This window comes from Gorilla gorilla, chromosome 16 (genome assembly GCF_029281585.2).
Source record: "Gorilla gorilla gorilla isolate KB3781 chromosome 16, NHGRI_mGorGor1-v2.1_pri, whole genome shotgun sequence".
NCBI lineage: Eukaryota > Metazoa > Chordata > Mammalia > Primates > Hominidae > Gorilla > Gorilla gorilla.
Window position 1 is genome coordinate 43188766 of NC_073240.2, and position 23832 is coordinate 43212597.

At 45.2% G+C, this 23832-nt stretch overlaps 1 protein-coding gene across 9 annotated transcripts in view; it reads left to right on the forward strand.

Annotated features, from left to right (window-relative positions):
• The window catches only part of LOC101139167 (neutral alpha-glucosidase C), a 139049-nt gene that overhangs the window by 101181 nt on the left and 14036 nt on the right, over window positions 1–23832 (forward strand). For 6 of the 9 annotated variants that reach the window (XM_055363484.2, XM_063698939.1, XM_055363483.2 and 3 more), the window contains 8 exons: window positions 10113–10182; window positions 11808–11926; window positions 13394–13527; window positions 14569–14737; window positions 15592–15735; window positions 18232–18315; window positions 19866–19951; window positions 22431–22508. In XM_055363484.2, coding sequence (XP_055219459.2) covers window positions 10113–10182; window positions 11808–11926; window positions 13394–13527; window positions 14569–14737; window positions 15592–15735; window positions 18232–18315; window positions 19866–19951; window positions 22431–22508 — 884 coding nt within the window. Of the gene's footprint in view, window positions 1–10112; window positions 10183–11807; window positions 11927–13393; window positions 13528–14568; window positions 14738–15591; window positions 15736–18231; window positions 18316–19865; window positions 19952–22430; window positions 22509–23832 lie in introns of those variants that run through there. The other 3 variants (XR_010131168.1, XR_010131171.1, XR_010131170.1) reach the window with 1 other exon arrangement.

Here is a 23832-nt window from a genome sequence, read left to right on the forward strand (position 1 = left end):
CCAAGAGAGGGACAGGAGAAATGGAGAGGGCACCATCGCACAGCCCCTCAAGTTTGAGGGGCAGGATTTTGTTGTTCTCAAAGATGTCTGGCCCAGAAGTGCCTCTTTGAAGATTGTGTGTTCCTAGCAGGTGTTCAGGCCCTGGCCTCCCATGAGCTGAGCCACAAAACCAAGATTTAGGCCATCACATGGAAAAGGCCAAAGGTAGGGATGGAGGGGATGGGACTTCAGGAGCCAGCTCTTGGGGAACAAGAAGCCAAGTGGTCCAGAGCCTGAGGCCATGGATACCTCCTCTGGACAATTGACTTATCAAGGGTCTCTTTATCCAAAATACCTTTCTGCTTCGTCCTGAAACTGGAGATGTTATTTTCTATTCCTGAGCTAGAGATTATTATAATACTTTATGGGTCCCTGAAATCGTAAATATTTTTAGGGAGCTAATGCATTGTAATCGAATATCATGTCTCTTTTTTTTTTTTTTTTTTTTGTTTGAGAGGGAGACTTGCTCTGTCACCCAGGCTGGAGTGCAGTGGCTTGATTATAGCTCACTGCAGCCCCAACCCCCCAGGCCCAAACAGTGATCCCACTTCACACCTCAGCCTTCCAAGTAGCTAGGACCCCAGGCATGTGCCACCACATTTTTATTTGTTTAAATAAAAATTTATTTATTTATTTATTTATTTATAGAGATGGGGCCTCACTATGTTGCCCAGGCTGGTCTCAAACCCCTCCGCTCAAGCAATCCTCCTGCCTAGGCCTCCCAAAGTGCTGGGACTACAGGCAAGATCCATTTCACCTGGTCTCATGTCTCTTTTTCAGAGCAGGTGTTTTGGGGTGGGAGAGTAGAGTGGTTAGAAGTACTAAGGCTCACAGTTTCAGGGAGAGTTCTGTAGAAGGTGGTGAACAGTAAAGAAATGGAAGGATGGAGACCTGCCTTCTTAATCTTTCACCTAAGGCTTGTTCATTCATGTGCTGTCGCTTCTGTTTAAACAGAAAGGTCCGTGCTGAGCAGCCAGACTCCTTACAGGATGAAGCAGTTTGTGTCAGGCTACCTTATGGTGCAACCGAGAAGCCCCTTGTGTCAACTTGAGTAGGTGAAAGTGCTTGGGAGTGTGTAGCACAAGGCCCTTCTTCCTGCTTGGAGAGGCTTAGAGCTCCAGAAAGGGTTCACTGCATTTAGAGCAGGCAAGAAACTCTCTAGACCAGTAGGCTCTGAGGAGGGCATATACAGCCCAGTAGATCTGCAAGATGATCCATTGGAGTGGATGAAAAAACTATTAGAAATATTTATATCTATTTTTTAAATAAACTGTAAATTTCAGAATGGTTTTAGATTTACAGGAAAAAATTGTGAAGATGGTACAGAGTTCTCATATACCTTGCAGCCATTTCTTCCTATTACCAACATCTTGCATTAGTACAGTACATTTGCTACAATTAAATTAGCCAGTGTTAATATATTATTATTAGCTGAAGTCCATACTTTTCCTTAGTTTTTTGTCTGATGTCCTTTTTCTGTTCCAAGATCCCACCCAAGATATGACATTACATTTAGTAGTAACGTCTCCTTAGCCTTCTCTTGGCTGTGACAGTATCTCTGCCTTCTCTGGTGCTTTATGACCTTCACAGTTTTTTAAAGAGTACTGGTCAGGTATTCTGTAACATAATGACCCTCAATTGGCATTTGTCTGCAGTTTTTTTTCCTTATGGGCTTAAGGGTTTGGGGGAGGAAGACCACAGGGTAAAGTGCCGTTTTTGTCACATTATATATCAAGGATGCGGGCAATAAACATGCCTTCTCATTGTGGTGTTGACCTTGGTCATGTGGCTGAAGTAGTGCTTGTCAGGTTTCTTTACTGTGAAGTACTTCTTCCCCTCTTTTCATACTATACTCTGGAAGCAAGACACTAAGCATAAGCCCATACTTAAGCAAGGGGGAATTGTGCTCCACCCTCTTGAGGGCAGAGGATCTGCATCAATTATTGGGAATCATTCGGCATGGGAGCTTTGTCTATTCTCCCCATTTGTTTATTTATTCAGTCACTTGTTTATATCAATATGGACTCATGGATCTTGCTTTTTATTTTAAGTCGTAATCCAATACTGCTTTATTTTGTTGCTTAGGTTGTCCCAGCTTTCTTCACTGGGAGCTCTCAGTTGGCTCCTGTGTCTATTTAACATACCCTAATTGTTTGTGGGTTTTTTTTTTTCCTTGAGCACTTTCTTACTTTCTGGCACTACCAGCCCATAATGTGTATCTCCTGCCTCAATCCTAGAATCAGTCATTTCTCCAAGGAGCACTGGTTTCTTTTATTGAAAAAGGTATTAGATATCAAGATCTGGCTCATTGCTACCGGAGTATGATTGCTTCTGTTCCTCTCAGCTTGTAGAGAAAGGAGATATGTGTGTGTACTAAGCCAGCTATATACACATATCTATAATATTTCTATGTATAACCATCTCACATATCTGTAAATATTTCTGTATAAAGCCATTTGTATCTATACTAAGCTAAACATGAGTTCACACTGACATAACTAAATATTTCTTGGCTTTGTGTGTTAATATAAAAGGAATATTTTTAAATTTCGAATTCCAGTTGTTCATTGCTGGTATATAGAAAACTAATTGGTGTTTATATACTAACTTGGAATCTTGCAACTGAGCTATACTCACTTATTAGTTCCCAGTGGATTTTTTTGGGTCATTTGTTCGGAATTTTCTACATAGACAATCATGTCATCTGTAAATAAAGATAGTTTTTTTTTTTTGTTTCCAATATTTATATCTTTCATTTCTTTTTCTTATCTTGTTGCATTAGCTAGGACTTCCAGTAGGACACTGAATAGGAGTGGTACAGGAGGACATCTTGCTTTGTTCCTAGTCTTAAGGGGAAAGCATCTAGTTTCTCACCCTTAAGTATGAAGTTAGCTGTTATTATTTTTGAAAGCGGATGATCGTTACCAAGTTGAGGACATTCTCCTCTCTTCCTAGTTAGCTGAGAGGTTTTTTTAAATCATGAATGGGTGTCAGATTTTGTCAAGGGCATTTTCTCCATCAATTAATATGGTTATATAATTGCTTTTCTTAGCCTGTTGATGTGGTAAATTACATTAATTGATTTTTGAATGTTGAACAAACCTTGTACCTCAAATAAATCCCACTTGGTCATGGTGTCTGTTTATACATTGTTGTATTTGAGTTGCTCATATTTTGTTGAGGATTTTGCTTCTATGTTCATAACAGATATTGGTCTGTAGTTTTCCTTTATTAGAGTATCTTTTACTGGCTTGCATATTAGGATAATGCTGGCCTGATAGAATGAGTTAGGAAGTGTTCCCTCTGCTTCTATTTTATGGAAGATATTGTGGAAAATTCATATTATTTCTTCCTTGAATATTTGGTAGAATTCACTAGTGAAACCATCTGGTTCTGGTGCCTTCTTTTTTGGAGGGTTATTAATTATTGACTCAATATTCTTGATAGGTATAGCGCTATTCAGATTATCTAATCCTCGAATGAATTTTGGTAGCTTTTGTCATTCAAGAAATTTGTCAGTTTCACCTGTTATCAAATTTGTGAGCATGGAGCTGTCCATATATTCCCTTATTATCCCTTTAATGTCCAGAAGTTCAGTAGTGATTGCAGGAGTCTGTCCTGCAGACCCCAGCTCGTGCAACGGATGAATAACATACCAAGACACCGATATTTAGTGAAAGAGCAGCTAGGGGTCCAAGCCGCTCACAGACACTAAGGAAGGTGCTGTGAAGAGTCAGCAGCCACGGCCCTGACTAGCTAGCCCTGTGGGCATTTATTTAGCACAGTTTTAATGACAAAGGCTTTGAGTCAATACACCTGTGGGTAATTAATCTGGTTGCCCCCACCCCGGGGGGAGCTATCCTGCTGTGAGTGATCAAAAGTTAGTTTTAGGATCACATGAGTAAACAAGCTCTTTAGATAAACTCGTCTACATTCCTATGTATCTGTGCCCTAAGCTATTAAGTGGATTCGGCTGCCTTCAGCCAAACACTTTATGCAAACCTCTAGGCCTTCCAAGAGGGTTTGTGTTTATATCCTATAAATTCATCTTAAAATTTTTCCCACCAGCCTGACTGAACTCCCAAAAGTGATAACTTCTCCTTCATTTTTAATATTAGTAATTTGTGTTTTCTATTTTTCTTGTTTAGCATGGCTAAAGGTTTATCAATTCTGTTGATCTTTCCAAAGAACCATTTTTGTTTTCATTGACTTTCTATTGTTTTCTTGTTTTTTATTTCATTCATTTCTGCTCTGATTTTTTATTGTTTCTTTTCTTCTGCTTGCTTTAGGCTTAAATATCTCTTCTATAGTGTACTAAGATGGAATATTGCTTATTGATTTTTCTTTTCTTTCTTTTCTAACTTATGCATTTAATGCTATAACTTTCCCTTTAAACACTGCTTTTGTTGCATCCCACAAATTTTGATGTTATATTTTTATTTTCACTTAGTTAAAAACATTTTGTAAGTTCTTTTGAAATTTCTTCTTTGATGCTTGTGTTATTTAGAACTGTGTTGTTTGGTTTCCAAATAATTTGGGATTTTTCAACTATCTTTTTGTTATTGATTTCGAGTATCATTCCACTGTGGTCTGTGAAGACACTGTAGGCTTTCTATTCTTTTAAATTGGTTGCCGGACGCAGTGGCGCACCTCTATAATCCTAGCACTTTGGGAAGCTGAAGCAGGTGGATCATGAGGTCAGGAGTTCGAGACCAGCCTGACCAACATGATGAAACCCCGTCTCTACTAAAAATACAAAAATTAGCCAGGCATGGTGGCATGCATCTGTAATCCCAGCTACTCAGGAGGCTGAGGCAGGAAAATCGCTTGAACCGGGAGGTAGAGGTTGCAGTGAGCCAAGATCGCACCACTGCACTCCAGCCTGGGTGACAGAGAGGGACTCTGTCTCAAAAAAAAAAATTGGTTAAGGTGTGTTTTATGGCTCAGAATGTGTTCTATCTTACTGACTTGTTACCTGTGAATTTGAGAAAATGGTTTGTTCTGCTATTGTTGGATGTAGAATTCTATTAATGTCAATTTGATCCAGTTGGTTGATAGTGTTGTTCAGGTCAACAATATCCTTATTGCTTTTCTGCCTGCCTGCTTGATCTATAATTACTGAAAGAGAGTGTTGACATCACCAACTATAATACTGGATTTGTCTATTTCTCCTTTCAGTTCTATCACTCTTTGCCTCATGTATTTTGACACTGTTGTTAGGTGCACACACATTTAGGATTGTATGTCTTCTTGGAAAATTGACCAATTGACCTTTTCATCTATATGTAATGCCTCTCCTTATCTCTGATAATTGTCCTTGTTCTGAAGTCTGCTGTTTCTGAAATTAATACAACTCCGACTTTCTTTTGATTATTGTTAGCATGATATATCCTTCTTTATCTATGAGTTTTTATATTTAAAGTGGGTTTCTTGGCCAGGCATGGTGGCTCACGCTTGTAATCCCAGCACTTTGGGAGGCCAAGGCGGGCACATCACCTGAGGTCAGGAGTTTGAGACCAGCCTGGCCAACATGGTGAAACCCCATCTCTACTAAAAATACAAAATTAGCCGAGCATGATGGTGCATGCTTGTAATCGCAGCTACTCAGGATGCTGAGGTGGGAGAATTGCTTGAAACGGAGAGGCGGAGACTGCGCCATTGCAGTCCAGCCTGGGCGACAAGAGCGAAACTCTGTCCCAAAAAAATAAATAAATAAAGTGGGTTTCTTGCAGACAACATATAGTTGAGTCGTGTTTTTATCCACTTTCACAGCCTTTGTCTTTTAATTGGTGTATTTTGATCATTCACATGTAAGTGATTATAATATAGTTAGATTACTACCTACATGTTTATAACTGATTTCCATTTATTGCATTTGTTCTTGTCCCTGCCCCTTTTTCTGGCTTCTCTGATTTAACTGAAAGTTTTATATTTTATCCTATTTTATCCTTTTACCTCTTCTTTTTTGTCTTTTTTTTTTTTTTTTTTTTTTTTGAGACAGGGTCTGGCTTCTGTCACCCAGGCTGGAGTGCAGTGGTATGATCTTGGCTCACTGCAACCTCCGCCTCTTGGGCTCAAGCAATCCTCCTATCTCAGCCTCCTGAGTAGCTGGGACTACAGGTGCATGCCACAATGCCAAACTAATATGTGTGTATGTGTGTGTGGGTGTGTGTGTATGTGTGTATGTATATATATGTATGTGTATATATATATGTATGTATATGTGTGTGTGTGTATATATATATATATATGGCCCCATTCTTCTCAGCTTCATGGAGTCTTGGCATTCCTGTGACACAGTTCAAACGGGGTCTCTCCCCCCACCTTCCCCATATATATATATGTATTTTTTTTTTTTTTTTGTAAAGATGGGGTTTTGCCATGTTGCCCAGGCTGGCCTCAAACTCCTGAGCTTAAGCAGTCTGCCCACCTTGGCCTCCCAAAGTGCTGGGATTACAGGTGTGAACCACGGCACCCGGCCTTATCTCCTCTCTTGGTGTATCAATTATATTTATTTTTTCAATTCTAGTGGTCATGCTAGAGTTTCCAATATACGTTTTCAACCAAGTCCACCCTCAAATAACACTATACCATTTAGTTTGTACTCTAGGTACTTTATAACAGAGAACAAAGTATTACCATTTCCTTCCTTTCTTTGCTTATGACATTACTGTCATTTGTTTCTCTTATCTGTAAGCTATAATTGCCCAATACATTATTTTTATTATGATTTAACTAAGTTACCCTTTAGATTAAGAATTTAAAATCAAGATTTTATTTTATCTTCATTTATTTATTTCCTCTCCAGTGCTCTTCCTTTCTTTATGTGGGTCCAAGTTCCTGACCTATATCACTTTTCTTCTCCCTAAAGAACTTCTTTTAACATTTCTTGCATGGCAGGTCTGCTGGCAATGAATTTCCTCTACTTTTGTTTGTCTGATTAAGCTGCAGAATAACAATATTAATAATATCACTACCAAAATAATTCCTGAAAACAGTTTACAGTCTTTCCATAGGCTTTCTTCTTTCTGCTTTCATTTAAAATGGTTTTAAATAGTTGTTCATTGCCTGAACACTATAGGCAATACATTACATACTTTACATCCTCCCTTTAATCATCATGTACTTTGTTGGGTTTTTGTTTTTTCTGAGACAGAGTCTCACTCTGTCGCCCAAGCTGGAGTGCAGTGGTGCAATCTTGGCTCACTGCAACCTCTGCCTTCAGGCTCACGCAATTCTCCTGCCTCAGCCTCCCGAGTAGCTGGGACTACAGGCATGAGCCACCACGCCTGGCTAATTTTTGTATTTTTAGTAGAGACGAGGTTTCGTCATGTTGGCCAGGCTGGTCTCGAACTCCTGGCCTCGTGATCTGCCCACCTCAGCCTCCCAAAATGCTGTGATTACAGGTGTGAGTCATTGCACCCGGCCATCATGTAATTTTAAATCTACAAATAACGAAATACTGACTACTTATTCTCAGTCCTTATGTTAGTGTCCTTCTATACCTGGTTGTCTGAAGGTTATTCTCTAGTATATTCCTCAGGAAGAGCTCATGAGAACAATATTCCCTGAATTCTTATGTATTATAAAAGTTTGCCCACATCCCTTATTCTTGAAATGAATAAAGGAAGTCATATTGTGTATAAATCCTTGGTTCACATTTTCTTTCCTTGAGCATCTTAAATATACTGCTCCAATTTCTTCTGGCATAAAAAGGCCTTGCTACTGGAAAGTCTGATAATAATCTAATGTTTTCCCCTTAAAAGTCACTTGTTCTTTCTCCCTAGATGTCCAATGTTTTTTTTTTTCTTTGAATCCCAGTAATTTTCTAGAATGTATATTCACGTTGGTCATTCTGGGTCAATATTCAATTTGCCCTTTCAATCAATATGTAGTATTAAGTATGTGTTTTTATTTAAGGAAAGATATTTTCAAATTATAGTGGGGTTTTTTGTTTTTGTTTTTGTTTTTTTGAGACAGAGCCTCACTCTGTCGCCCAGGCTGGAATGCAGTGGCGCAGTCTTGGCTCACAGCAGCCTCTGCCTCCCGGGTTCAAGCGATTCTCTCACCTCAGCCTCCCAAGTAGCTGGGACTATAGGCATGCGCCACCATGTCCAACTAATCCTTTTATTTTTTATAGAGACGGGGTCTCACTATGTTGCCCAGACTGGTCTCGAACTCCTGGCCTCAAATGATCCTCCCACCTTGGCCTCTCAAAGTGCTGGGATTACAGGTGTAGGCCACCACACCTGGACAATATTATTATTTCTTATGGTTCATATTTCTTAGTATCTTCATAACATTCAAGGTTCATATTTCTTTATGGTTTTGGTTTTTGTCCTTAGGATATATTCCAAAAGGGATAGACAGCCAAAATGTTACATTTTAAGTGACTTGAAGTAATTATTTTTCTGTGAATGGTTATGCAGTTAGGTCCCTTTGCTTCGGTTTGCTTTCAGCTTTTACAGATGGCTTTTTAAAATAATTTTTTCTTTAATTTTGGCTCTTAATTATTTAAAACTTTACATGATTCCTAAGTCAAAACTATTTTTAAACAGTTATATTCAGAGTTCTACTTCCATCCCTATTTCTACCACCTTATTCCTTCCCTCCCCATATAGGTAAACGTTTTTGAAAACGATTGTTTTGGTTTATCCTTCCATTGCACTCAGAGTTGCAGATGGGACGCATGCTGTGGGGTGTAGCATAAGCAAGACTTTCCATCTACTAGGGGGATACACCCCTGAGTGCAGGAGCTTCAGCTCACTTGGGTATATTGGGTTGTTGTGATGGGAGTTGGGGGAAGGTGGAGAGAGAGACCCTGTTTGAACTGTGTCACAGGAATGCCAAGACTCCATGAAGCTGAGAAGAATGGGGCTAAAACCAGATCACTAGCCTGGCGCGGTGGCTCGCGCCTGTAATCCCAGCACTTTGGGAGGCCAAGGCTGGCAGATCACTTGAGGTCAGGAGTTCGAGACCAGCCTGGCCAACATGGCAAAACCCCATCTCTCTCTACTAAGAATATGAAAACCACCCAGGCATGGTGGCACACATCTGTAGTCCCAGCTACTCGGGAGGCTGAGGCAGGAGAATTGCTTAAACCTGGGAGGCGGAGTTTGCAGTGAGCCGAGATCGCGCCACTGTACTCCAGCCTGTGTCGCCCACTGCACTCCAGCCTGGCGACACAGTGAGACTCTGTCTCAAAAACAATACAAAACACTGAATCTATATTTTATTTATTTTTGTTAATTTATTATTATTATTATTATTTTGATTCTCCTGTCTCAGCCTCCCAAGTAGCTGAGATTACCTGTCACCACGCCTGGCTAATTTTTGTATTTTTAGTAGAGACAGGGTTTCACTATGTTGGCCAGGCTGGTCTCGAACTCCTGACCTCAAGTGATCCACCCGCCTTGGCCTCCCAAAGTGCTGAGATTACAGGTGTGAGCCACCGCGCCCAGCCGACACTGCCCTAACTCTCAAGGTGCATCCTTACTCGGATAGTATGACAGTGTGGGAAGCAGCATGGGACAATGTAAAAAGGAGGCATGTTTCTGGCTTCTGCTACTTACTAGCTGTGTGTCTTTGCACGAGTTTCTTAACCTCTCTGGGCCTCAGTTTCCTTATCTGAAAAATAACAATGATAGTATTCTCTTCACAGGGCCAAATGGAATACTATCAGGAACACTACATAATGGAACTCAATAAATAATAGCTACTGCGGCCGGGCGCGTTGGCTCACATCTGTAATCCCAGCACTTTGGGAGGCCGAGGCGGGTGGATCACAAGGTCAAGAGATGGAGACCATCCTGGCCAACATGGTGAAACCGTATCTCTACTAAAGATACAAAAATTAGCCGGGCATGGTGGCGCATGCCTGTAGTCCCAGCTACTCGAGAGGCTGAGGCAGGAGAATCGCTTGAACCCCGGAGGCAGAGGTTTCAGTGAGCCAAGATTGCACCAGTGCACTGCAGCCTGGCGACAGAGTGAGACTCCGTCTCAAAAAAATACCTATCTATCTATCTGTCTATCTACTGTTATTCTTACCTGGTCATTTCCTTTTTGTTTCACAGGAAATTTGCGAGAATCCCCGATTTATCATTGATGGAGCCAACAGAACTGACATCTGTCAAGGAGAGCTAGGTAGGAAAGTGCCTCAGGTCAGATCCTGCCAGATGATCAAGGGGTGATTACAAGGTGTGATCCCCTTCCAGGAGGTAAAGGGACAATCTGTGCTTGCTTCCAGTAACTTTTTGGAAGATTTTTTTTAACAGTTGCTTTATGGTCGTTTATTTACATGCTGGCGATTGCTTCATTTCCTCCTACATGCCTCTTTAGCACTCTGCCATGCATCACAGGGGGTATCTGCATCCTGTGGCCTCCTCTCCAGTATCTCAAGGACACTTAACATACCCCACTCAGCATGACAAAAGCCCTGCTTTTCACTGTATCTTCTTTCTTGGAAGACAGCTCTGTGACTGTGCACCAAGCATGCCCCTTGGGCATGGAGATTCTAGATACACACACAAAAGGCATCGCCAAGGAAAGCACTTGTAACTGGAACCCTTGTTTAAATTGCCCCAGCATAGCTCCATCTTAAAAGAGTCTTTCCACAAAGATGGCATCCACCATGTGGATGAGCATCCAATTTTCTGTTTGATTGGTTAGCTTGACTGCTCCATCTGATCTTCCTCTCTCTCGACCTCTTGTTCAGAAAGTATTGTCTTTGGTGTGGACTATAAGCAAGCTCTGTGAAGTAAAATTGGAGAGAACATCAACAGAAACAATTTAAATTTGAGGAAAAGCGGGCACCTAAGACCAAAGGAATTTGGCTTATTTCATTCCAGAAGGGGAGGCTGAGAATAAATCAGATGAATATCTGGGTTCCTGCACCTGGGGGAAGGCTTCCTGCAGAGCCCTGGGCATAATAATCTGGGACCTTCAAACCAATAACCTCTTTCCAAGGAAAGACTGGCTGCTTCCAAGGAGGGTAGGGGAGAGTGGCTGCAGGCAGCTCTCAGTCTCCCCTGCACACTCTCAGTTGCATTTCACTTAACCCATCCTCCTTAGAAGGCAGCTCTGTGACCAGGTACACCCCCTATTATACACACACACACACACACACACACACACACACAGAGAGAGAGAGAGAGAGAGAAAGAAAGAGAGCAAAGTGTTAGCTCCAACTACATACAGTACTCTGTCAGAAAAGAAGTTCAGAGAATAAGAAAACGTCCCGAGCTCATTCCGTTGCCAGCAATGTCTTACTGCCCCCTATAGACGGGTTCCAGGGCAGCTGCCTACCTGGCCTTCCTTCCAATACAAATCATCTTGGTGGATGGTTCTCTGATGCTCAGTCTTCGCTGAAGTCAGAAGAGGAATTGGACTCACATTGCAAAGGCACGGGGCAGGGCAGATTTCCTACAGGTGTTAGGAAGAACAACCCAGTTATGATCACCTACTGCTCTGTCTCCATTGAGGCCTAAAAAGGAAGTGAGTTTATATTGCAGTTGGAGGAACTGCCTGCAGCCTTGAGGAAAATGTCTAGTCACAAGGGAGTAAGTTACCTGTTGATCATATTGTCAAGGAATTCCTGTCCAATTCTCCTTCCCTGGGTTGACACCTCTGTAAGGTCAGATCTGGAAGTAGGAGAGTGGGCACCAAGGGAGTCCCCGTTCAGGGAAGTGGAGTGGCTGGCTGGGATTGGGGCTTTTTCTTCCCAGGAGGAGCAGGAGTGCTCACGATCTGTGCCCTGTGTCTGCCTGCAGGGGACTGCTGGTTTCTCGCAGCCATTGCCTGCCTGACCCTGAACCAGCACCTTCTTTTCCGAGTCATACCCCATGATCAAAGTTTCATCGAAAACTACGCAGGGATCTTCCACTTCCAGGTGAGGTCATGAGAGTGTAGTTAAGAGGGCCAGCTGCAGGCCACCCCCTGCTGGTCTCCTGGCCTTGACTTCCCAGAAGCTGGAGGAAACTTCCCACCCATCTACCCGCAGCGGCAACAGTCGGCACGGACCCCCTTAAGGCTTCAAGCCTGGGAGGAAGCAGTTGCTTATCTCTGGCTCCCTAATCCCTCCCCCACCACCTTCCACTATGTCCCAGAAAGACAGGAAGACATCCTGTTTACTGTGGGTCTGTTTTTGTCTTTGCAGCTGTCTGGCTGCTGTTATTGCCTGCAGCCCTTCTCAAGTAGGTCCCTAAGATATTAGCACTGTGACACCACAGGACCCTTCAGGTTGTACAGGAACCCCTGTCCAGGGCTTCTGTATACTTCTTCCTCTCTAAGGTATGGCGGTACCAAGGCTATCACTCCTCTCTTCCAAGCCCTGGAAGAAGAGTCTGCTTAACCTGGGGATCAGGCTTCTTGTTTGCCCTAGAACTGAATCTGATGGTTCTAGAATCCATCCAGCTACTGGAAATTTTCTGGGTCCCAGTCACCTTGGCATAGAGCTGGTGCTAGAGCAGAACCAAACTGAATTCTACCTGTGAGGGTCTCGTAGGTTCCAGGATGCTGGGGAGTCAGCCTGTCTCCAGCTTCAAAGGCTCCCTCATGTCCCAGGATGACCCACATTATCAGTTCTTGCTCCCCTGGTCTTGCACCTCAGCACGGAAAGCCTCAGAAAAGGTCTGTCTCCAGGCTCAGACTCCCCCTCCTGCTGCCTTGGGAACATGGCATATTTAAAGGGTCTCAGATCTAAAGGGCCTTAAATACAAATATCAAATAGATTTCTGTTCTCATTTCAATGAGGGAGAAAGTGCCATTGAAAAGGAGACTAAACCACATTTGGCCCTTTTCAGTTCAAACTGATTCATTCAAAAAAGAGCGACATCCAAACTTGAAATGATTGAACAATGTTCCTGCTACAGCTAGAATAGATTCTGGGTCACTTTGTTCCTCCATTTCAATCCTTGTTCTTCAGTTTGGCATCAAGAAATACCTAAATCAGTACAGTGCCTTCACTGCATAGTTCCCAATCCTGGCCACATTGAATCAGCTGGGGGCACCTGAGAGTGCTGACACCCAGGCCCTGCCCCAGACCTGCTGAGCAGGAGAATGAAAATCTTACATCCTAAGACACTCATGGAGCACCTACTCTACCCATCACTGGGCTGGACTCTGTGGAAGACATGAAGTATATGTAACTCACTTCCAGCTCTCAAAAAGCACCCAGTCCAGTTAGAGACAGATTCACATACCCCAAACACAAAATAGGATGAACAGGCACCCAGATGCAGAGTCCAGGAAATGATGCTGCTTTGGGATTCAAGAACCCCCTGAGGAATGTGGAGGAAGGACACATTTCCTAACAGTAATTTGAGTATGTGACTCTGTGCGTGACGCTTCTGTGCAGTTCTGGCGCTATGGAGAGTGGGTGGACGTGGTTATTGATGACTGCCTGCCAACGTACAACAATCAACTGGTTTTCACCAAGTCCAACCACCGCAATGAGTTCTGGAGTGCTCTGCTGGAGAAGGCTTATGCTAAGTAAGCAACGCTTTAGAATGTGAGGTGGGGCTAGAGGTGAGAAAGTGGGTTGCAAAATCCAGCCGAGACCTCACTCACAGGAAGAGGCATGTGCCTCTATACATGCATATGTATGGGCATGCAAGTCCAACTGTGACCCAGAGTTGGAGATCAGTTCCAGGCAACAACAGCTCTAACTAAAAACATTAAATTTAAGAGTAGAAATGAAGATTTGCATAGAAGACCTTTAGCTTTAGCTTACCATAGCGAGTTCTTTCATTGCGCCTCCATGGTGGCATTGCAAGTCTTGGATCAGAGCATTGTATCTCTGGAGCTCAGATCCCAGGGTCTTGCTTGGCTCAACCTCATGTGCTTATAGCAGATTTATAAAGTCATGTTGTCTCTCAACTTAAAAGCTCCACCCCAGATGCTAATAATGGATTTTTAAAATTTTTTTGAAACAAGGTCTCACTCTGTAATGCAGGCTGGAGTGCAGTGGTGCAGTCACGGCTCACTGCAGCATTGACCTCCTGGGTTCAAGGTGCTCCTCCCACCTCAGCCTCCCAAGTAGCTGGGACTACATGCGGGCATCACCATGCCCAGTTAATTTTTGTATTTTTTTGTAGAGACAGGGTTTTGCCATGTTGCCCAGACTGGTCTCGAACTCTTGGGCTCATGCAATCCACCAGCCTTGGCCTCCCGAAGCACTGGGATTGCCGGTGTGAGCCACCACACCGGCAGCTGCTAATGGCTTTAATGCAGCCCTTCCTCAACATTCAGGATGTAGTGGAAAGAGCTCTCAGGAAGTGGGGATAGCTGGGTTTCAATCCCAGTGCTTCTGGCTCTCTGTGGTCTTGGGTAGGTCACTTAGCCTCTTGAGCTCAGTTTCTTCATTATGAAGAAAGGGAATCATTGTTTCCATCCCATGAACTCATAGGGTTAATGTGGAATTGATGAAAGAACATCACAGCATCCAAGAGGTAAAGTTCTGGTGGCAGTGGTACCTGGGTTTTGTTCCCTGGAACTCTGTGACCCCAAATTGGTCTTCATCCTCTCTCTAAGGCTCCATGGTTCCTACGAAGCTCTGAAAGGTGGGAACACCACAGAGGCCATGGAGGACTTCACAGGAGGGGTGACAGAGTTTTTTGAGGTCAGGGATGCTCCTAGTGACATGTACAAGATCATGAAGAAAGCCATCGAGAGAGGCTCCCTCATGGGCTGCTCCATTGATGTAAGTCTGGGGTGTGGGGCACAGGGCGGGGAGCTCCAAGTGTCAGGAAGCCTTTTACCCAATGAAGGGCAGCATAGAGCTTTTGTGTGGGACAGAGCGAATGTTTTGTTTGAGGAAGCAGGAACTGGCTCTCAACTTTGAGGACTGGGAATTTCTCAAGGGAGAACAGTTCTTTGGGATTTTCAATAAAGACACTGGTCAAGGACATTTCAAGCCCTGGAATGTCAGTGGAAATCAGTCCAGAGGCCTGTGTCAGTGGAGGCCTCCCTTGCTGGTGCTCCTCAGTCTCAGCACGCTCCCATTAACCTGGCCACGTACTTGGCTGTGGACCTGAGCCCATTTCCCTAAGAAAGCCTCCTAGTCACTGGGCTTTCACCACACCTCCCCGCTTGAGACGTGGGCTTTGTGTTGTTACCTGGGAGAAGCTAAGCCTGCAGCGCCTTTCAGTGCAAAGAAATGCTATGAACTGAGACAGAAGCCAAGGGTAGGGAGATGGCCGCCCGTGGCCAGACCTCCTTCAGGGGGCATGCCTTCCCTGACGGCTGCTCAGTATATTGATATGATAATCTTAGTGGTTTCCATCGGGGAGGATGGGGCCCAAGCTGAATTCCTGCCCCTTCTTCTCCCAACACGCCTTATGGACAGCTTGGAAGGTCAGTTAGCACACAACACCATGGATGAACTTTTTTTTCTGTATCACTTTTCTCCGTCTTTCCTCCATTCGTGCTCTGTTGATCTCTCCTCTCTCCCTTTGTCTGTCCCATCTCTTCCTCCTCTCTCCTTCCCTTTCCACCCTTCTGTGTTTGTTCTCTCCCTCTCCTGGGTTGTTCCCTACATTCTCCGTCGGGCCTCAGGATGGCACGAACATGACCTATGGAACCTCTCCTTCTGGTCTGAACATGGGGGAGTTGATTGCACGGATGGTGAGGAATATGGATAACTCGCTGCTCCAGGACTCAGACCTCGACCCCAGAGGCTCAGATGAAAGACCGACCCGGGTGTGTATGCCTCTGATTATCAGGACTGACCATCCCTCCAACCCACATGACCCCGCCCTATTAGTGTCAGACTCCCCTCAGCAGCCAGGGCCTTACCCACACACCCCCACCTGGCACCTCCCAAGGGTCTGGGTTGAAATAACTTGCTCAGCCAAGGCTCCTGAAGAGGGTGCAAGAACCAGGATTTTGGGGGGAATCTCTGTTGGAGTTTCTGCATATTCCGTGGTTCAGGCAGTTCCTCTCATAATGAACTATCAGACAGAATTAGCAAAGATACTTGATTTATTTTGAAATATTTTTCCTCTTCTAATGTATTCATTTATTCATTCAACACTTATTTTTGAGCTCCTACTATGTTCCAGGCACTCCTCTAGCAAACAAAGCAAATTCTCTCGTCTTTTTCAATATTTGTGGAAAAAGCAAGGTCTCCCTCTTGTAGAGTTTATATTCTAGTATTTTCATAAGTTATACCTGCTCACTGGAGAATACTGAGCCATACAGAAAAACACAGAGGAAAATTTCACTTATATTTTTCCCCATGTAAAGATAACCACTCTTAACATCTAGTATATGTCCTTCCAGGATTTCTCTATGCACACACTGAATCTATATTTTTATTTTTAAAATATTGTCATATTGTAGGTACCTCTTTGCAGCCTGCTTTTTTCGGTTAGTTTGATTTTTTTTTTTTTTGGAAACCAAGTCTCGCTCTGTTCCCTAGGCTGGAGTGCAGTGGTGCCATCTCAGTTCACTGCAACCTCTGCCTCCAAAGTTAAACTAATTCTCCTGCCTCAGCCTCCCGACATAGCTGGGATTACAGGCACACACCATCACACCTGGCTAATTTTTGTATTTTTAGTAGAGACGGGGTTTCACCATGTTGGCTGGAATGGTCTTGAACTCCTGACCTCAAGTGATCCACCACACCCGGCCTAGTTTGATATTCTTAATGTGCCCAAAGTATTCTCCTGTAACATTTTTTAATAGCTACACAATATTCAAACACGCAGATATGTTATAATTTATTTACCCAATACCCTATTATTGGAAAGTTGAGTTCTTTTTTTCTTTGTTTTGTTTTGCTACTATTCTAAAATGCTATAACGAACATCCCAATAGATACATCTTTGTATACATCCACGGTGACTTCCATAGGACAGATTCTCAGCAGTAGAATTGCTGGGTTGAATGATATGCTTAGGTAATGACAGAAGAGTCATTTCAAGCAGCTTCCCAGGTCTAGAACTAAGGATTAATGAGTCTCCCGCCCCCTCCCAGTCTACTGAGCATGATCTGGATCATGAGGACTGAGATCTGGAAGAGGCTGAGATCTGGGAGAGGCTGAGATGCCAAAAGCCCTGGCTCCACCCATACCCCTCACCCTGAAAACAGCTCTAGGAATTCCGTGGCCTAGCAAGGCTCCGGGAAGCTCCTTTTAAAGCTGTTACGTTAGTAGGCACATGGAAGCCATAGAGAGCCTATCCAGGGCTCATGGGACTTTAGTGATCCTGCCCTTCTGCCAAGGATCCCCCACGGCTGCAACTTGGAAATTTCTGCAAATGGAAGAGCTACCCCTTAGGCACGGTCATGTTTGAGCAGGGATCTCCTCGGGCCTTCTTAGAATTCTCTGCCTGGGCACTGTGACTCTTGATTTCTTGAATATTATGTTCTAGGTGGGTGTGGAGAAGGTGAGGGGATGTAAAGAAAAAGGCTAGACTTGGCCAGGCGCAGTGGCTCATGCCTGTAATCCCAGCACTTTGGGAGGCTGAGGCAGGTAGATCACCTGTGGTCAGGAGTTCGAGACCAGCCTGGCTAACATGGTGAAACCCCGTTTCTACTAAAAATACAAAAAATTAGCTGGGCATGGTGGCATGTGCCTGTAATCCCAGCTACTCAGGAGGCTGAGGCAGGAGAATCGCTGGAACACGGGAGGCAGAGGTTGCAGTGAGCCGAGATCATGCCACTGCACTCCAGCCTGGGCGACAGAGCAAGACTCTGTCTCAAAAAACAAAAAACAAAAAAAAAAGAAAGAAAAAAAGAAAAAAAGAAAAAGCTAGACTTATATGTGTCACTTAACCCCTTTTCTCAACCCCTTTCTCTTCCAGGAATAGTCAACCCTGGATGGCTTTAGGGGAAGGGGGATCCTGAAGCCCAGGGCAGCCTCCAACTCTACCCCTTCCTCCTTTGAAGGATACTAAGGGGTCCAGAAAGGAGGGGCAGGGGCACTGTTACCCACCCCACATCCCAGCATCCACATTGCTCTCTGATGGTCAGGACAGAGCCTTCTCAGGGAGACCAGCTTGTCTGGAGCTGTGTCTCTTGACACTCTTAAAGGGCCAATGAAGGTCTGTTCGTGGTCGTGAGGCACACTTTCAGGGAGCAGAGTGGTCTGTGTCTTCACAGAGCCCAGAAAATGAACTAGTATGAACTTTGCCTCCAAGCAGCAGAACTTCTGTTCCCCCGCCCCTAATGGGTTCTCTGGTTACTGCTCTACAGACAATCATTCCGGTACAGTATGAGACAAGAATGGCCTGCGGGCTGGTCAGAGGTCACGCCTACTCTGTCACAGGGCTGGATGAGGTGAGCCTGGTGGGGTTTGGTGGGGCAAGGGCACCCTCCTGGGTTAACCTCCTGAAGTCAGGACCTAGCTGTTGGGGCCCCTTCCCTGTCTGCAGAGCTTGCCTCCAATCAGGACATTCAGTTCAAGGTCCAAGCCACGCCTGGGAGCAGAGGGGCCTGTGAAACTGGTAGAGGTGGATCCTGCCACAGTTGGTGCATGGTTTATCTTTGCTTTTCGTGCTAAAGATGGCAATTTTTCCAACATTTCCAATGAACAAATTGAAATATCACTTAACTTTGCTTTTACAAAGTTGGTTTCATGTGTTCTTGAGCTTCCTGTTCTCTCATGTTCAGATAGCTACAGTTGTCTCTGGGTAGCCACAGGGACCGGTTCCAGAAGCCCCAACGGTAACAAAATCTGCAGATGCTCAAGTCCCTTCTGTAAAATGGAGTCGTATTTGCATATAACCTACGCACATCGTCCTGTATACTTTAAGTCATCTCAGGATTACTTATGACACCTAACACAATGGAAATGCTATGTAAATAGTTATTACACCGCATTGGGTTTTTTTGGTATTATTTTCTATTGTTGTATTATTATTTTTTCTTTTTTTGAATATTTTTGATCCGTGATTGGTTATATGCCGAAGCCATGGATACGAGAGGCTGACTGTTCTGTTTTGCTCCTTCTGGGACTTCTGGGCTTTCCTGGGCCATGTCTGAGACAGAAACGTTGTGACCTGTTGCACACAGTTGGGCAGGTTGTGCCCTGTACAGAGGGGTGGGCTGAGAGGGGCAGTTGCCTGCATCAGCCCATTGCAGCAGACTGGAGGAAGTCTGCTTGTTTGTAGTTCCTCAGTCAGCAGGGGCCTTTTGGCTTTCTTTCTTTCCTTCTTTTTCCTTTTTTTTTTTTTTTTTTTTTTTTTGAGATGGAGTCTCACTCTGTCGCCCAGGCTGGAGTGCAGTGGCACGGTCTCGGCTCACTGCGATGTCCACCTCCTGGATTCAAGCGATTCTTCTGCTTCAGCCTCCTGAGTAGCTGGGATTACAGGCGCGTGCCACCATGCCCAGCTAATTTTTGTATTTTTAGTAGAGATGGGGGTTTCTCCATGTTGATCAGGCTGGTCTCGAACTCCTAACCTCGTGATCCGCCCGCCTCGGCCTCCCAAAGTGCTGGGATTACAGGCGTGAGCCACCACGCCTGGCCAGCAGGGGCCTTTTTTCTAATTTATATGAAGACACCTAATTTATATTGTTAGCAGGGCCCTACTTTTTATGCCCCACCTCCTCCCCCGAAGCTCATAACGGCAGGATGTTCCTGAGAAAATTGCCTCTTAGAAGGTAGAGAGGAGATGGTCAAGCCCTAAGTTAGGCAGACTCAGGAGGAAAGGTCTGACCCACCCCCTGCCATTCCTCAGCACACTTGTGATTAATCTCCTTGACCAGAGCCAGGCAGAACACCCTCGGGTAAGGGATTTGCCCCCCGCCCCGTCCCAGCCCTCAGCAAGACAGAAGATTCCCTTTCCAGACAGGCTGCAGAGCATGAGAGCTCTTTCTCTGTGCTTAAGGTCCTGTTCAAAGGTGAGAAAGTGAAGCTGGTGCGGCTGCGGAATCCCTGGGGCCAGGTGGAGTGGAACGGTTCTTGGAGTGATAGGTAGGTGAGGGGACCCCACAGGATTGGTGGTGGCGGGGAACAGGGCCCGGGACAAGGCTGTGTTGGGAACTGAGGCATGAGAGTATTGAAGATGCTTGGTATAAAATCACCCTCAAAACCAATGATCCGCAGAGAAGAGGGGCACAGGTGTTGGCTCCAGGGAAGGGCCAGGAGTGGAAGCGGGGTGCTGGGGACCCAGAGAGTTTGCTGACAACCATTGGCTGGAAAGGAAGGATTCCAGAAAGCGTGGGGAAGGTCCAGGCAGGAAAAGCGTATGAATGCAGGGTTCTGGGCTAGGCAAGTGACTTCCCTTCTTGGAGTCTTGTGTTGCCTTTCCTGTGAAATGGGAACAGTATTATTAGCACTTACCATGTGGGCTGATATGAGGAGTAAATGGGACTGTTTTTGGCAAGTGCCGAGCCATTGCTAAGATTCCCTTACCTGTGCTGTCCCTGTATAAAGGCACAAGGGCCCTTTGAAAGAATTTTACTGCTTATCATTGAAAGGAATAGACTGGGGGCAACAAAAATAACAAACATGCGAAGATATTATGAAGGCTCCAGCACATGTGAAAAACCTCCATGGTCCCACTGGTTCCTGATTACCTCCACTGAATGAGAGGCAATTCATTACTGAATGAGCCATAAGCGCCTCTTATTTCGAGAGGGGGATGGCAGGACTCAGTAGAGGAGAAGGACCGCACCCAGGCAGCCTGGGCCCCTCGGCTCCTGTACTTATGTACTGCTGGGTACTTCTTAGCCCAGCATGTAATTACTGGTTCGTTCAGTCATTCGTTTAGCAAATGTTTCTTGGGCACCTACTACATAGGAGGCACAGGTCAAGGCACTGGGGATATTCTGTGAACCCATAGCCTCCCTTGATACACTGTGATTAGGGGCTGATCCTCATGTCCTGACTGCCTCCTGCAGACATTCACATGCCTTCCTTCACCTATGCACGCTACACCTATCCACGCTACACCTATCCTTACTTCCTCAGTGCTGACTGCTGCCAGGCCCTAGGCTACCCGCCTGGGGATGTAGAAATGTAGAAATGAACACAGACACGTGGGCCCTGTGCCTGTGGGTTTAAGGTCCAGGGAAGGACAGGCAAGCACACACTAATAATTGAGATGAGTGCCACAGTAAGGATCACAAAGAGGGGGCCTCTGCACCTAGTTTGGGTGGGAGGGGAGGCGTAGAGAAAGGTTACCTGGAGGGAGTGACATTGGAACTGTGCTCTGTGCTCTGGGAAGGCCCTCAGTGACTCCTCAGTTGTCTACTTCACTGGCCCAAGTCACCTGCAGGGACCCTTGCTGTGTTCTCCAGCCTCAGAGCTTGGTGTGCAGCCCTGCCCTGCTTACCATGATGCTGCCATCACAGGGGCTGGAGACAAGTGGACCCAACGATGTTCACTCAAGGAGATTCCCTTTGCTGCATCCCTCCTCCTGGTCTCAGGAATCTCCATATCCCCTGCAGTGCTCTCTGACTGACTCCAAGCGCTTCCTCCACGCCTTACCTTTCCAGGGAGCACCCAGTTTAGTTGAATTCTCCTCAGTGAGCCTGAAACACACATGCACTTTATTGCCTCCATAGTGAGGAGAGAGAGTGTGAAAACTGCCCAGCCTTTAGAAGCACAATGCTTGGTTATTTCTCGGCACAGGAAAGGAGATGTTTACAGACTTGGCCTTTTTCCTTAGTAAATCAGAGTTTCTTATTATATGACAGACACTATGCTAACAGCTTTGCATGCATTATTGCATCTGCCCATCCCAGCCCTGTGAACAGGTGACATAATCATTTTCCTTTTGCAATTGAGGAAGCAGAGTCTGACAGAGGTTAAGTGACCTGCCCAAGGTTGCATAGCTGGCACTATTATTAAACGGAACTCCCAGTTTGTCTATGTCCAGAACCCTTTTTTTTTTTTTTTTTTTTTTTTTTGAGACGGAGTCTCACTGTGCCACCCAGGCTGGAGTGCAATGGCGCGATCTTGGCTCACTGCAACCTCCGCCTCCCGGGTTCAAGTGATTCTTCTGCCTTAGCCTCCTGAGTAGCTGAGACTATAGGTGCCCGCCACCACGCCCAGCTAATTTTTGTATTTTTAATAGGACGGGGTTTCACCATATTGGCCAGGCTGGTCTCGAAATCCTGACCTTGTGATCCGCCCACCTCGGCCTCCCAAAGTGCTGGGATTACAGGTGTGAGCCATTGCGAGCGGCCCAGAACTCAATTCTTAACCTTTAAAGTATGATGAGGAGAAGGATCAAGCCCTCACCAGCCCATTTAAGGAGTTTGGGCTCAGTCTTGAGAATGTGAGAAGTCATTGCTATTGGGTTTCACACTGAGGTTAACAGGTGAAGTCAGCATTTTGGTAGTTCACAGCAGCTGCAACTCTTTGTATTTCTCTGATACCTCCTGTCCCAACCTACATCAGGCCTTCCCTTCTTCCTGCTTCCTTAATTCCTCCATTTTCCCACCAGATGGAAGGACTGGAGCTTTGTGGACAAAGATGAGAAGGCCCGTCTGCAGCACCAGGTCACTGAGGATGGAGAGTTCTGGTGAGTCCAGAACCCAGGAAGACCCAGAAGGGTAAGGGTGGGGAAGAGAGGGGAAATCTCAGACCTCAGTCCCCAGCTGAGGTTATCAGATTCCAGCCCTTGGGAGATCTGGGCTGTGTTCTCCTCCAGCCCAAGGCCCAGCAAGGATGAGGTTCTGAGAGGAGCCTTCCAGGCCACAGGGACAACTGAGCCCAGGACCAGGCCAACATGACATGGTTCTTGCCTCCTGTGTGCCCCTCCGCCACACACTCTATTCCAGCCACAGGCACCCTGGCCTTAGCACAATTCTTTTCTGAGCCTAGGAAGCTCCACTTACCCTGATCTTCCGATGTCAACCTCACCCTCTCTCAGGTTGTTTCTATTCAGGCTTCAAGTCTCAGCTTAAGGAGAATTTTCAAGTCTCAGCTTAAGGAGAGCCAGCCCCCTAAGTTCCCCGAGGACTGGGATTAATTTATGATGCTGATCACCCTTAAAATTGTTTGCTTAAGCCGGGCGTGGTGGCTCACGCCTGTAATCCCAGCACTTTGGGAGGCCGAGGCGAACAGATCACGAGATCAGGAGATCGAGAACATCTTGGCTAACACGGTGAAACCCTGTCTGTACTAAAAATACAAAAAAAAAGTAGCCGGGCGTGGCAGCGTGCGCCTGTAGTCCTAGCTGCTGGGGAGGCTGAGGCAGGAGAATCACTGGAACCTGGGAGGCAGAGGTTACAGTGAGCCCAGATTGCGCCACTGCACTCCAGCCTGGGCGACAAGAGAGACTCTGTCTTGGAAAAAAAAAAAAAAAATGTTGTCTTAGTATAATGTCAAGGGAAAGGTTTTTTGTGTTTTTATTACTTTATTTTTTATTTAAAAACTATAATAGAGACAGGCCTCGCTATATTTCTCGGGCTGGTCTCAAACTCCTGGGCTCAAGCGGTCCTCCCACCTTGGCCTCCCAAAATGCTGGCATGTGGGCCTGGGCAACATTTGGGACCCCAACTCTACAAAAAATTTTAAAATTAGCCAGATATGGTGGCGTGTGCCTGTAGTCCCAGCTACTTGGGAGGCTGAAGCGGGGGGTCACTTGAGCCCAGGAGGTTGAGGCTGCAGTGAACTATGATTGTACCACTGCAGTCCATCCTGGGCAACAGAGCAAGACACTGTCTTAAAAAAAAAGTGCTGGGATTACAGATGTAAGCCACCACACCTGGCCTTCTATTTTTTTATGGATATATCATAGCTATATATATTTTGGGGGTACATATGTACCCATATTTTGGGGGTACATATGATATTTTGATACACATATACAATGTGTAATGATCAAATTAGGGTAATTGAGA